Source organism: Carassius gibelio, chromosome B11 (assembly GCF_023724105.1).
Source record: "Carassius gibelio isolate Cgi1373 ecotype wild population from Czech Republic chromosome B11, carGib1.2-hapl.c, whole genome shotgun sequence".
Classification (NCBI taxonomy): Eukaryota; Metazoa; Chordata; class Actinopteri; order Cypriniformes; family Cyprinidae; genus Carassius; species Carassius gibelio.
Genome location: NC_068406.1, coordinates 10,974,122 through 10,989,042, shown reverse-complemented (window position 1 = coordinate 10,989,042; position 14,921 = coordinate 10,974,122). Strand labels below are relative to the sequence as shown.

Here is a 14,921-nt window from a genome sequence, read left to right as displayed (position 1 = left end):
AGAGCTTTCTGACACTGCATAGACAGCAAAGCAACTGACAAAGGCCCAGAAAGGTATCATCATTAAAATAGTCCATGAGTTACATGACTGGTTCAACTGTATTTTTATTTTATTGTGGGGCAGTTGTGGCCTAATGGTTAGAAAGTTAGACTTGTAACCTAAAGGTTGCAGGTTCGAGTCTCAGTGCCGACAGGAGTTGTAGGTAGAGGGGAGTGAATGTACAGTTACCATTAATACCTATGGCTGAAGGCCCCTTGAGGTAGTATGGGTAACCAAACTTGGCAAATGTCAAGACTTAATCTTTTCTTTTTCTTTTCCGGGTTATTTTTGTTTTCTATGCACATATAAAGTATTGTCAAAGATTCATAAATTAATGTGGAACCATTGATGGACTATTTTCATGAAGTCCTTACCTTTCTGTTTCTTGAACGTGGTAGTTGCTCTGCTGTCAGTGTAGTGTCAGAAAGCTCTCGGATTCAATCAAAAATCATTTAATTTGCATTTTGAAGATAAACAAAGGTCTTGTGGGCTTGGAACGACATGAGGGTTAATTTCTGGGTGAACTATCTCTTTAAGAGTTGGATTCTGTTCATTATATAGTCTGAAATGAGATTTAGGTTAGACTTAACAGCTCGAATGAGCCATACAGGTGTTGAAAGCCTTTGTCTATGAGAAACAGATGGTGGGAGAGATATTCAGTAAAAGCTGAAGAACAGAAACATCCCTCAGCTTCCAGACTGTTTGAGTACATGTAGACAACTAAACATCAGGGGGTCTCTTTTTAGGGGCGAGCAGTTGTCTTACTTGTAAGGATGTGTTTTTAAGTAAGTCATTTATCCAAATATAACTTTTGTCGATCTGTCTTGTTTTCTTGCGCTTCAGTCACTTACATAAGACCATTTTGGATTTGCATAATCAACACTTCACTTTAAAATATTCATCAGCTTAATGAATATTGATGTAACATTTGACTACTGTTAACTACACTCTTCCTGAAGTGAAAGTGACACAGAGTCTTCAGTCTGGACGCAGCAATAGACTTTTAGGGGTTTGAAAAAAAAAATGTAATTGTCAAAATTGTGCATTTTGGATGTATTTAACAAATTTACACTTCTACAGAAAACAAGAAACATACTAATTATCCTGAGCATCTCAAACAGAGCATCTTTTTGTACTTTTGTATTGATGGTTAAAAAATGACGGTTTCAGTTAGTGTGATTTAGCGCTCATAAGATTTTAATGCAGAGATCACAAGACAAGAATTGTCTCAATAGGGGGTTTAACAACACTGTTGGGGGCTCTTTAAAATTGGTTGTAATTAAGAAATCTTTCCAAGCTTTGATAATCTGTGTAAGTGTTCAGAATTTGTAAGAGACTGAAAGGGCATTACAATGGTCCAAGCCTCATCACTGTTAAAATCAGTGAGTAATAAGGAAGAAAAGCATGGAGAGGAAGGAGGAAGAGGAAGTGTCAGTGGGTTGACACAGCTCTCTAATCTTAGTGTCTCTGGAAAACCTGCTCTTAGCTTTTCAACTTTTCCTTTTATTTGCTCTGCCTCTCTTCTCATCTGTCTGTCTCTGTCTTTGTTAGACCTTCTAGAGGAAATGTAGCAACGTAACAAGGAAATGTTCTGTTAACCCATCATCTTCAATGCCACAGATTTCTCTTTTAAGTGTGTTTTATGCTTAAATATTAGCATTTCCAAATGTTTACCCTTTAGGGGAGTTTATCGTTTTTAGAAAAGACAGTATATATAGGTCTAACATGCCATTATGTGAGAGATAATGTACAGTAAAAATATCCAGCTAGCCAGCAATTATCCCAGCATGAATTGAAATAAATAAATGCACATGAAATATTAATTGGAGTTGAAATTATTTTATTATCTGAAATGAAAGAGTCTGTTTGTATGAAATGAGACATAAAATGTTTTAATTATTGCTTTGTTATTTTATTATATATAATCTGTGTCTGTTCATTTTATTTGATAAAAAATACAGTGTTCTATTCTGAAATATTATTACTATTTAGATGAACTGTTTGCTATTTCAAGATATTTATTCCTTTGATGTTAAAGCTGAATTTTCAGCATCATTATACCCCAGTCTTCAGTGTCACATGAGCCTTCAGAAATCATTCTAATAGGCTGATTTCCTGCTCAAGAAATCCTTTTTTTATCATCACTTTTTTATTTATACATTATAAATGTCTTTACTGTCACTTGATCAATTTAGGGCATCCTTGCCGAATACATTAATTTCTTAGTATTAAGTATTAATAAGTATTAATTTCTTAAAGAAAATATTACCCCAAACTTTTGTGTATTTCAGCTTGGAAACTTGCTTGGAGCATTTTCTTTTTGAGCTTTTTATAGATAAATGAGTTGGACTGAACAAAGTTTAACCTATAATGTTGTTTTCTCTTAGGAAAGGAAGTTGTGCGCACATCCATTTCTAGAGATCTACAAAGGGGGAATGATCCACTATATGGCTCCGCTGGCTCGGCAGGGTGATTTCTATGTTCCCGAAGTAAGAGAGGCCCAAAGATGGTTATTGGGAAAAGAGTCTGAAGAGGACCGGAGGACAGACATCACAGGTAAACTAATTATTCAATTCACAGATGCTTTCTTAATTAAAATCACTCTCAGTTAGGGTTGGATGATTAATCGAAAAGTAATCGAAACCGAAATTCAGAACCTCTAACCGACTTAATTTTACCATGTCGGTTATTTCGTTTTTTTTTATCCTAATACTTCCCCCTTAAAAGCATACTACCGCATGGGTGTAGCCAAATGACTCCACTCTCCAATCCGTGGCATAAAAGCAAAACACGGAGGTGAACGCCGGTTCAACACATAGTGATGGCCTTGTGTCTTCACTAAACTTTGTCAGTTGTATTTGTTTAATGGTTTGGACGTTCAAGCGATTAGACGGATTATTTCGAGATCCCATGTTCGCGCAGCTGCATTGTGGCACGAACACTCATAGCTGTGAAGATCGCGCGTACAGAGGAACGCAAAAACTATTTATCAGCGCTGTCCTGTGATTTATCACAGAAGTAGCTTAGAATCTCTAAACTTATTATAGCATATTTTTCTACTTTTAAAGGAACTATGCTATTTACAACCCACAGCTTCACAATAATATAGAGACAGTATGACTAATTCACACACGCAATCACTCGTACTGGTACTTGTGCCAATTTGGGCCCTATCTTGCACCCAGCGCAATTGACTTTGTACACCGACGCATGTGTCATTCCTATTTTGCACCTGCGCAAAGCGCGCTTTTCCCTCCACAGAAGCACGTCGCTAAACTAGTGAATGAACTTGCGCTCCCTGGGCGGTTCAGCGCAAAAAAGGAGGCGTGTTCCGGCGCAAACAATCCCTGGTGCTATTTTCCTGTTCCATTAAACAATTGCGCCACTGACCAGAAAAAACCTAGTCTAAAGTCAGTGGCGCGTTGCGCGTTGTTCATTATGCTATTTTAAGGGCGCATGCTTGACCATAATGTATACCGTGCACAAAGCGCATACACTTTGCTCATGTAATCTACACAGATGCTACAGTTATTTTTGCAAATCATAAATTGTTACACTTAAAAAAAATATTAACACATGAGATGACGGAAATCATTGTGGTGTGCCACGAAGATGTGAAAAAATAAATCTAGCTTACAAATTATTCAGGCTAATTGTAGTAATTAAGGATCAGACCTGTTTGAGGTCATATATGTATAAGGACATCTGACAAATTGGTTTGTCCGTCAAGAACCAGGAAAAAAAAAATCGATGAAACAATTGTGGCTATTTCCTCCCACGCCTGTTTAACCGACGCTATTTTGGGTGGGTTTCTCCCATCCCCATACAACACAACTTCTCTGTCTTTCTCTGCTCTTACAAGAACATCAGTCTCCTCGGCTGTGAACCGCTCCTGGCGTGCGCCTGGTAAATACGCCATAATAATAGCAATCCATAATGGAACTTGCGCACCTGCCTTTAAAGGGAATGTTGGATGACGCTCTGATTGGTTTATTTCACGTTACGCCCAAACCACACCTATGAATAATGAAGCTACTTCAGACCAACCCACTTTAGATTTGCGCCGGGCGCAAGAGCCATTTATCCCGCCGGGAAAATAGCAACAGCGCCGAGACCCGCCCACAAACTTACTTGCGCTTCGCGCTTTGACACTTCCGTTTCAGATCGTTAAAATAGGGCCCTTTATCTTTATCTGATCTTTATTTATCTCTTACACCGAGCACTAATCTATAAGAAATGTTCCGAACATAGATAAAATAACTGCTGATAGTGAGCTATGATGTCAGATCGCGCTTTCAATAGGAAAAAATATCCCACCTTTATTAGTCGATCTCAGCCATCTGGCTGAGGTAAGTCTAAAAAGATGCTCAGGACAGATGACAGAACGCTGCTGCGTGTTGTCATGAAAGCGTATCATTTTCAGGTGTTATTAAGCCTTGTCACTTGCCAATTTAACCATTCAAAAAACTTTAAAGCATTCTAACACAAGATGCGGAAAAGGTGGACTGTGCTCGGTGCTCAGGCAGAGAAAGAGCCGTGTCTCACAGACAGTAACGCTGAACTGAGCTCTCCTTCGCGAATTGCTAATGCAACCTTTTCACACCACAGACTGAACACAATTAATCATTGATTGGTAATTGGCCAACAAAGTATTGACTGTTGTCTGAAGTTTTGTTTGATTGTAATCCATTCCATATCTTTCTATCAAAGTTGTCTGATATTATCAAGATAAATTTGTTCTGACAGTTTAACTCTTGAGTTCTTGTCATATTTTATTACCATTTTCTATAGCAAATAAATGGAACGAACATACAAATTAAACACTTTCAAACGGGGCCAACTGGTACAACCTTCACCGGGGCCCTGATAACCCCATCGAGGTAAACCGTTCATTTAATCGAGGTTTTGATTTTAGGCCATAATCTTCCAGCCCTACTCACAGTGCATTTATTAAAGGAATAAACATTTAACAAAGCCATACTTTCAATCATCTACACACTTCAAGCCTTATTTTGACTAGAAGAAAGGGTCTAACTGATGTACATAAACTACTAAACATCGTTTATCAGTTTTTTCCGTGATGTTGTTATGAATGTTTTGTTTCCCAGCCAAAATTTTTAACAACTGAATTACTCTCCAACTGTTTATTGGGCACTAATAGTAGCCTATCGTCAATTCAACAAGTTCACATTTAGCAGCATAGTGTTTTAATCAGCATTAACCACCACCTTATGGCGGTTTGACGTGGATGTGTCATATTGGCTGAATTGTGCGATCACCTACACCTGCTCTAGTGATAATGAGACACAGTCTTTGTGTATGTATGGCATATTGCCCTGGTCAACCAAAGCCCAGAGGTACCACTGAGCAAATATGAAACACGGGTGAGCTGTTTGTGACCTGAAGAGTGTGTTGTCCACACCAGCTGTCCTGGACAGTGTGTGTGTGAGTCCTAGAGATGCCAGTTCCACCTGTTACCTTGAAACAAAGTAATAACTATAATATATGATAGAGGAGAAGATTAAAGCCGAGAAGATGGAAGATTAAAGGACAAATTTGAAGCCTGCTGCTTTATTGGGTCCAAATATGCTGCTAAATTGAATATGTTTCACAGCATGTCTTGTTCCTGTCCTCTTGCGATTCAAACGCACGTTTGATCCTCTAGCACAGGGGTCTCCAACGTTTTTCAGGACAAGGAACCCTTGGGAGATAGAGGCATGGAGCAGGGACTCCCTGATACAAAATGTGTCAAGCAGAGCTACATATTAAGCATATGGCCTTCGATGTTAAAAGAAACGAACCATATTATGATTAAGAATAAATCAATTATATGCTAAGACCATAAATCAGATCTATGAACATTGTTGTTGTTGCACATGCATCACTACCTGTATATTATTAATTTGTTAATAAAATTGAGATTACGAATTATAGCACATTGAAATAAAAATCACAATTCATTAGTTGTTGTAAAGTATTTAAATGGATTTGCAGAGTAATTTTTAATTTGACTAGTCAGAAGTTCATTTGCATCCTCCTGAACTTTAGCTAAACAAAAAGCTAAATAAAAATAAAAATCACATTCTATTGATAAATTATGTTTCTGGTCATCTATTATTTTGACATGCAATTTTTTTTGTCCCGTGTTTTTTTTTGAGTGCTTGCTAAATCTGTTTCACCGATAATATTAAAATATTACAGTAACATCTAAGAGTGCCTTTGCTTTCCTTTGAGGGTGCTTATATTTATAATTTACTTTCAGATTTGTTTTTTTACTATGTTTTAATTTTTTAATCTTTAAAAAAAATGATTTGTGATTAAACATTAATTGGCGGACCCCCTGCAGTGCTGCTGTGGAGCCCCTAGGAGTCACAGACCCCCAGTTGAAGACCCTTGTTCCAGTGGCATACACAGAAATAGCACTTGCTAAGAAGTAAAGTCAGTTGCTATAGTTGGTTTTTAACTTTAGAAACTAAAATGAAATGGCTTAGAAAAATGGTTTAGAAAACATGTTGACAATGCACTATAAATGTATTTATCATCTGTTAGTATAAGTATTTTAGGTATAAGTTAAATGGCAACTGTTATGCAAAATTCACGTTAACATATTGTTTGAACATAAATGTGTGTGGGTAGTGTGTAGACAATGATAAAAATCCACCATTTACATTGCGTTCAAGCTACACAATTTCAATTAATGCATTTCCAAGGAATCAAACCTATGACAATTACCATCATTAACTATTTCAAAATTTATAGCATTATTACAAGTATTTTTTCTGAACTTTTACATTTTTAAACTTTTATTTCTGTCAGTTTATTCAGTCTGTCTTCCTAGTACTAAAATAAACATGTGTTTATTTTTTATTACTGTACATATCAATACACCGAAAAATGAAAACACTTTTTTTTAAATTATTTTCTCATTATTTTTAATAAGCAGTGTGCCTTTAGTGATACAAAGTGCAGAGAACAGATGTGAACAGAAGAAAACCGATTTTCTAGTCCTTGATGGTGAAGTACTTCTGATTGTCTTTGAGCAGATGTCTGTGCTGTTTTGAAAGAGCCAGAGATATTCACTGCAGCTGCAAAGTCAGAAATGACTGACCATTTAATTATCAATATGCACTATCATCTCTTTTTGAAGACTGTTAAATTGCAATAATTTAAAAAATAAGTTAATGTCACAGACAGTTTCAGCGCTGTGTCAGCTACACATTTTTAAGCAGATACTGCAAGTGATCACGCTGAATGAATCACTGTTTTGCTGAAGTAGTGTGAAGCTGACCTCGCTGCTCAGATTTAACATTTCACATCTGTTCCCTGGTAAAAGATGCTGCTCGCGAAACAGCTTCAAATTTCATGAAATGTGCTTTACATGGCAAGGCTTGTGTGTGTGTGTGTGTGTGTGTGTGTTGTGTGTGTGTGTGTGTGTGCGTGTGCGAGCATGCGTGCGTGTGTGTGTTGTGTGTGTGTGTTGTGTGCTGCAGGTCGTCACAAACAGGAACCCAAGAGCAATTGTAACACCTTAAATTTCACAAAAAAAAATATTGTAAGATTAATTGCACTTAAGCATATGCTCATTAAGGTTCCCTCTTTGCTTGAGAGAAAGATGTGAGTTAATTTCTTCATGAGAAATTTACAACAACAATAATTGTATATATACAAATCAGTTATTTTGCAGTTGTTCAAATATCTTCTTATTAGTATGGATGCCTTTGAATTCAAATCAAAATTTAAATTGTGTCATTAATTACTCACCCTCATGTCGTTCCAAACCCATAAGACCTTCGTTCATCTTCTAAACACAAATTATGATATTTTTGATGAAATCCGAGAGCTTTCTGTCCCTGCATACTCCTATGAAGATGCATTCAAGACTGACGTGAAAGAGACAAAATAGTTGAACGTGGACCGTGTCAGTTGCGCTGCTGTCTATGTAGGGACAGAAAGCTCTCGGATTTCATCAAAATGATCTTAATTTGTGATCCAAGATAAACGACGGTCTTATGGGTTTGGAGCGACATGAGGGTGAGTAATTAATGACAGAATTGACATTTCTATATTAATACCTATCTTATGTCAGTTTTAGCTGTCACTGAGCAGATTTTACAAGATTGATTTTATATATATATATATATATATATATATATATATATATATATATATATATATATATATTTTTTTTTTTTTTTTTTTTTTTTTTTTTTAATAAAGTAATCAGCATTTTTTTTTTTTATTTAAGTAATTAACATAAAACTGTTACTGACTAATCAGCTAATCAGTGTATTTTAATAAAAATAATCTAACATTTAAAATCTGTAATGATTCTTTTAAAATATAATAATGTGTGTTGTATGTATGCTGTAATGTAAATGTGTGCTTTAATAAAAATCATTCCTCACTATTACAGAAATGAAAGAGGTGAAAAAAAAATTAACAATATTTTTTAAATAATATAGTAATAATAATAAAATAATTTTAATATTACATTATATTTAATATTCTCACACCGTTGTTTGAGATACACTACATTGTTTTTAGCTTGTTTCATGACCCAACCACTTAATTCAGAAGACACTTGCAGTCCAGTTTAACTAGGCATTAAATTTGTAGAAATAGTGCTACATTATTTGTTTTTTAGTGCAAACATCCACTCTCTCTATGTAAATTAGGCTGATTACAGAGTGTATATTTGCAAAACTCAGCATTATTGCATGCTGCAAATATGCGATTTCCTGCAGAAAGCAGGTGGTAAACAATTAAAAAGAGACGAGGCAATGCATTCTTCCCTCTCACTCTTCTTCTTCCCTCCCTCTGCAATGTTTCAGAGCTACTACTACTACTGACTCACATTTGTAGTAGGTTATGAAGAAAAACGTTAAGAGTTTCCAGCGGCCTCCAGCATGCATGTTGATGCCATATGAAGGACACTTTGTTCTCTCTCTCCACCACTATCAGCCTCTTCATCTTTATTCCTCTCACTTTCACACAAATCCCTGTCATCCCTTGCTATCCTCCCTTCATCTAGTCTGTCCATCCCTACTTATAAAAATGCCACGTTGACAGGAAGAGCAGGAGGCAGATAAACAGTAAGTGAGCGGTCATCTAATAGACACACGAAACATCCCTTCATCTTAGAAGCACTGACATAAGCAGAAAAAAAACACGTTTGTCACTCTGACACACTGAGTGTGAGCGTGTGGGGTCTCCTGAGCGCACACACAAACACACACCGCTCTCAATCTGTTAGTCTGTCTGTCCTCTCTCATATGGTCACTTACTCATTGTGTGTGTGTCTAAAACTCCCGAGTGATAGAGAAGATGATGTTTCCAGAACATACCAGTCTTATATTGATTAACTGGCTGATATTTCATTATTTTTAATGTATCTGTATTGGTCATTATCTAATAATTTCCCCTGTTTTTGTATTTAGATTACCTTTGCCATTATCTAACCCTCACTTACAGTTAATCTTAAAAAAAGTATAACAATATTACATATAATATTTAGTAAATCTCAAGTTTATTTATTTAGATAAAATATAATATAGAATTGTATTATTACAGGTTAATATCTCAGGGTTATCGGTCACAATTATCATAATTATTATTATATTATCATAACAGGGCTGAATTTAATATTTGTGCACCCTACAGTATTTAAAAACATTTGTTTCATGCAGGTATAAAAATGAAAAACTATATTTTACATTTTTGAACAATTAGATTTTTTTGTATTATTACTTAGTATTATTTCAGTACAATTTCAGTACTATTATTGTATTTATTAATATTTTTACATTGATATTTTAATTTATTTTTGTGCTTTTTGATCAATTTTTTTAATAATTTAAAGTTTTTATATTTCTGTTGAGCTTTATTTTATTTCATATAGTTTTGTTTCATTTAAGATATTGAATTTTCATAAAGAATTTCCAGTAATATTTATATTAGCTTTATTTTAATTCATGAAATAAATTCTTAGTACTTCTGGTTAACAAAAGAGACACTATTGTGGTATTTAAAAATCACAGATTTTAGATTTCTAATTTATTTATACAAAATAGTACAGGATTTTAATATCAGCCATTAATTTGTTATGATCATATTTAATAATCATTATCAAATAATTGGCATTGGCCTGCATTTAAAAATGTGTCCATATGTATGTATCTACGTGTGCTTTTTAATGCATGAAAAAAAAACTATGAAAAATTAGATTTTTACATTATTATTTGTTTGTTTGTTTTTGTTGTTTTTTGCTATGATGTTGCTATGATGTTCTGATTGGTTGCTAAGTGGTCAAAAGAGTCAAAACAGTTGAAGAAATTTCATAGATGTGCACTGAAGGAGGGACGCATGCCAAGATCTTTTGAAATAGGCAACCACCAATAATGTATGCTAAGAATACACATTGCAACTATGCTGCAATATCTTTAGCGTGATGGCAGAGAGTTTAAATGGGTGAGCAGAAACGACATGGAATAACTGATTAAACAGAAGGAAACGAGTGTCTCTTTTTTTACTCTGAAATGTTAAGAGACAATGAGGCCCGGAGTTCTAGAAATATTTTATAGCTTTGGTATGCTAGCCACACAGGAGACACTTTCATTAGCAGAGGTGCTGCTTGCTTGCTGTGACACTACGGTGAAAAATGAATCACCTCTTGTGTTTGTGTGGGTGTGTGACACACAGGTGATGACTCCCACAGCGAGTGCAGTTCTGTGAGCCGTCTGCCCCCCTCGGAAAGCAGAGACACCTCACCTGCCCCGTCCACCACACGGACGCACTCACACAGAGACAGAGACCGATCCTGGGACCTCGACCATGTGGAGAGCAGCGACACCTCCAGCGTTTCTTCCTTCGAGGAGCTGGACCTCGACTCAGACAGGACGGACAGGTGTGAGCACACCCCTCCACCAATCACAGGAAGCGGCAAAAACAACCTGCAGGGCCAAGACAGAGAGATGCTGGTCGAGGAAGAGTGAGAGAACACAACTGTGGGAAATGTGAAGGAAGTGAATATAGTTTTCAGTTGGTTTTAAAGAGATAGTTCACCAAAAAATGTGATATGTCATTGTGTTTTTTGTGCAGAAAACCAGATCACTTTTTGCACAATCATAACATACTCTTGCCAACTTTCAAACTCCAAAAAGTGTTCATAAAAATGGTTCACTTGTTTGTTCTATGCTATGATGTGAAATTATTTTCCTTTTTGCTTTTTAGTTTTCCATTTAGTTTTAATAACTTTTAATAGTTTCAATTTACAAAAGCAACACTGATTAAAGTCTTCTGAAGCTATTTGATAGGTTTCAAAAGTTCATGGTACATTCTAACAAATATTCTGTTGCTACATACACTACAGTAAATGTTTTGTTTGGGTAAAAGCCATAAAGTTTCAGACTTGAGTAAATATGAAAAAGAAGGGTCAGAGTTTAGTAAATTATGTTGTTTATCAATGAATAAACACTTTATTTTACTCTGTTTCTCATAAAACTATGGTATGGCTTGGATGGGATTTCAAACCATTTCTTTAACGGTTCATATATTCCCAATTTTGTCATCTACAGAAAAAAAAATAGGGTGAGGAAATAATGACAGTTTTCATTTTAAGGTGAACTATCCCTTTAAGTATTATGGTGGGTCTGTGTGAAAAACATGAGTTTGTTTTCTATTGATAAATAGAATGTCTTTTAGTCAGGATTGTTTTCCATTCCAAATCAAATCGCAGAAACAGAATTTTGTCTGTAAAACTGAACCAGGTAACCTGAATTTCTTGAAAACATCTTCATATTTTATTTAGTGCATCCTCATTAGTATTTCATTAGCAATTCTGTTGTTTGTTATTGATGGTTAGTTCCTCAAGTTAAACTGACATTGATGTTAGTGATTATTCATGTGAATCTATGTAATGTTCCGCTTTTAATTATTTGAGTCTAATTTGTTATTCTCTATCCACACATTCTGTCTTCATTACTCAGTAATTGCTAATTTGCGCCCAGAGAAACTCCCAAAACTGAAGAATTATGTGACTTGAATATTCATTCATCAAAAGCCATATGTTCATAGACAAACCAAATCTTTATTTGCACCAGAAACTGACAGATAAGATTTCCTCAGGAGGGAGATGATTGCAGCACATTTCCAACACTTATTTATTTGTTGTTTGCAATTAAATGTGTTTGGAGCACATAATTAACTGATCATATTTTATCATATAAATGGTATTGCATATACTTGATTTCCCTTTAATAATACAATTTACACTTGTTCAGTGTGGTGTTTTTTTTGTTTCATAATTTAGTGGTATTTGATATACACTGTACGTTGAGGTATTACTCACTATAGACTTTATAAAAAATTTTGTAAAAAAAGAAAAAGAAAAATATTTTTAACAATAATAAAAACAGTTACAGGGCCAGCTGTGGGCTTCTGTTGGTGTCTTGAAAGTTTGAAAATGTTTCCATTTTGATCCAGATTTTGCAAGTTCACACGCATTTCAGGATATATTTCATATTCTTGTGTTTAGAGAAAGTTCATAATATTTCATATCCATGTCTGATTTGAATTTTTAATGAATTATTTGTTCTGCTAGTTGTTGAGCAACTTAATAAAAAGTTTTATGGGAAAGGACTGGTTCTAATAATAATTTTGTTCATGTATTAATGTTATTTTTGCTCATACTCCCAGTGTTATTTTGATATTATTTATATACTATTAGTATTTATCAATCTTATTAATTGGCTTAATTATTTTAACTTTATTACTCATAATTATATTTTCAGTAATTTAAATTTTACTAATTTTATGTGCTTCTATCATTATATTTTTTTCAATATTTATACTTAGCTTTAAATTATTATTTTTTTATTTTAACTTTAGTTCTTCTGTATTAGTTAATATTTATAATATATTACAAACAGTAATATTTTATTTCAGTAAAAGAAAATCATTTTAATAGTTTTATCGGTTGTTGCCTGTAGGCCTATGCCTATAAAGGGTTTTATATAAGCCTTATTTACATAATATTTTCATTTTCACATACACATTTGTCTCGAGTTAAAAAGAAAACAACACATCTGTCAAACAGAATTAGTTGTTTATTTGTCTTGTTGTGACTTGTCGCTAAAAATCTACCAGTTCCAATAAACTTCAAAACTTTGATGTTTAGTTTTTTTTATCGCCCTCCAGACAGACACAAACTACTGCAAATCCCTGTCTGAATTAAGTCTTGTACAGCTTTCTTTGTTTTCTGTAAAACCTAAACAACTGTCTGCTCTCCCAAGAGATGGGTTTATATTGTGTCTGCACATTGAAGTTTTAGAGGGTGTGTGTACACAGTCAACTTCAAACTCTCATCACAATCCACACTGTTGATACTGTTGAAAATAATACATCAGAACACTGCCTTTTCAGACAACTAATGTTTCACAGACACGGTCAAGAGAATCATTTTTTATTTATTTCTTTTTAAACAAAGTTCTGGTAGTTTTCTGTTTGTTTTACAGTGTATGAAAGATTATTGAAAATATGGCATCGGGGTCTTTGAAAATGGTTGTTGATAAACAAAATAAATTAGAGAAATATATGAAAAAATAGAATTTCAGCCCCTAAATAGGTAATTTGTTACAAAGCATAATATCTAGTCACATGAACCCATGAATTTTGGCAAATCTAAAATAGTTAATGTATCCTGATCCTCTTGCCTTAGACTTGGATTGAATGAGAACTTTCGACCCTGTTAAGTTGAACTGAATTAAACCTTAACAGAATCAACGATTCGTTTCTTCAGCATTTTAGAGCACAGCCCTAGAGTTCAATTATTATGGCTGATCTTTTTATAAACCTCACTTTCACGGTTACTTTACCTCATAATATAACAAATAGATGTTATTTTTGCATGAATGATTCACAAGCTTGTTGTTATTTAGCATAGCAATAGACAGTTTTACACGCTGATGCATCAGACAATCTTTTTTTTTTTTTTTTGGTCCAGAGGGCTGACCACAGCTTTCAGATTAATAATTTGACAAATTACGCTTCTGTACTTCCATTTGGGTGAAAAAGTTTGGAGCAATTTCTGATAATCATATCAACGTGTCCTTGCACTCCCCAAAACTTCATCCTATCTGTCTCGTTCCTCTAGATCTCTCTGCCATTATGATGTTGAACAGACCTCTTTTTCAAGGCAAAATTGGTCCCTTTGTGTTAGAGGTGGCTATTATATAATCTATTGCAAGTGTTTGCTGGTCTAATCACCACAGTGGTGCATGTGCGTTTCTCTCCACCATCCTCTGAAAATATCCAAATTACTTTTTGTGTATGGAAGACAAAGCAAGCTTTGTGTTCCCGTCAGTGTGTTTCTCTCCATCAGCGACCAACCCCCTCCTGATTCCCCTCTAATTGGTTGAGAACAGAACTTGAACAACGCTTGAGGGGTTCTGGAACTTGGATCTTAAGCACTGCCTGATGCATACTTACAGTATGAACTTACATTCCTCACAGAGGCATCGGTACATTAAGTTTCGTTCTGTAATTATACCTTCTTTTATGCTGTCTTGCACAGATGAATGGCCACATCATTAAAAGCCCTTTCATAAGATTTTGGGTTCGAATCAACGCTGCGAATCAAATCCTGCAAGTGGGCTGCATTTCCTTCGCTTTGGCTGAAATGTAAATGTGTAATTAGGCTTCTGTGTTTGATATACTGCTGGACTGCAGAGGCTGGAAATACAAGGCTTGAATTCTTGCATCTTGTGTTGTTACTAAAAAGAAAACTAGATCACTAATGTACTTTTGCACAATACTTTTACTGTGATTATTTTTGTATATTTTGACCAAGTTTAAAAAATAGAATTTTTGGTCCGGTTATTCCTTTA

The 14,921-nt window shown here is 34.8% G+C and overlaps 1 protein-coding gene across 1 annotated transcript in view; it reads left to right on the top strand.

The window, feature by feature from the left end:
- LOC127967850 (testis-expressed protein 264 homolog) overlaps nt 1–13,204 on the top strand; it is a 56,915-nt gene extending 43,711 nt beyond the window's left edge. Inside the window, 2 exon segments of the mRNA XM_052568586.1 lie at nt 2,427–2,595; nt 10,738–13,204. Of these exon segments, the coding sequence (XP_052424546.1) occupies nt 2,427–2,595; nt 10,738–11,030 (462 nt within the window). The 3' untranslated portion in view covers nt 11,031–13,204.
- Nucleotides 13,205–14,921: the final 1,717 nt, after the last annotated feature.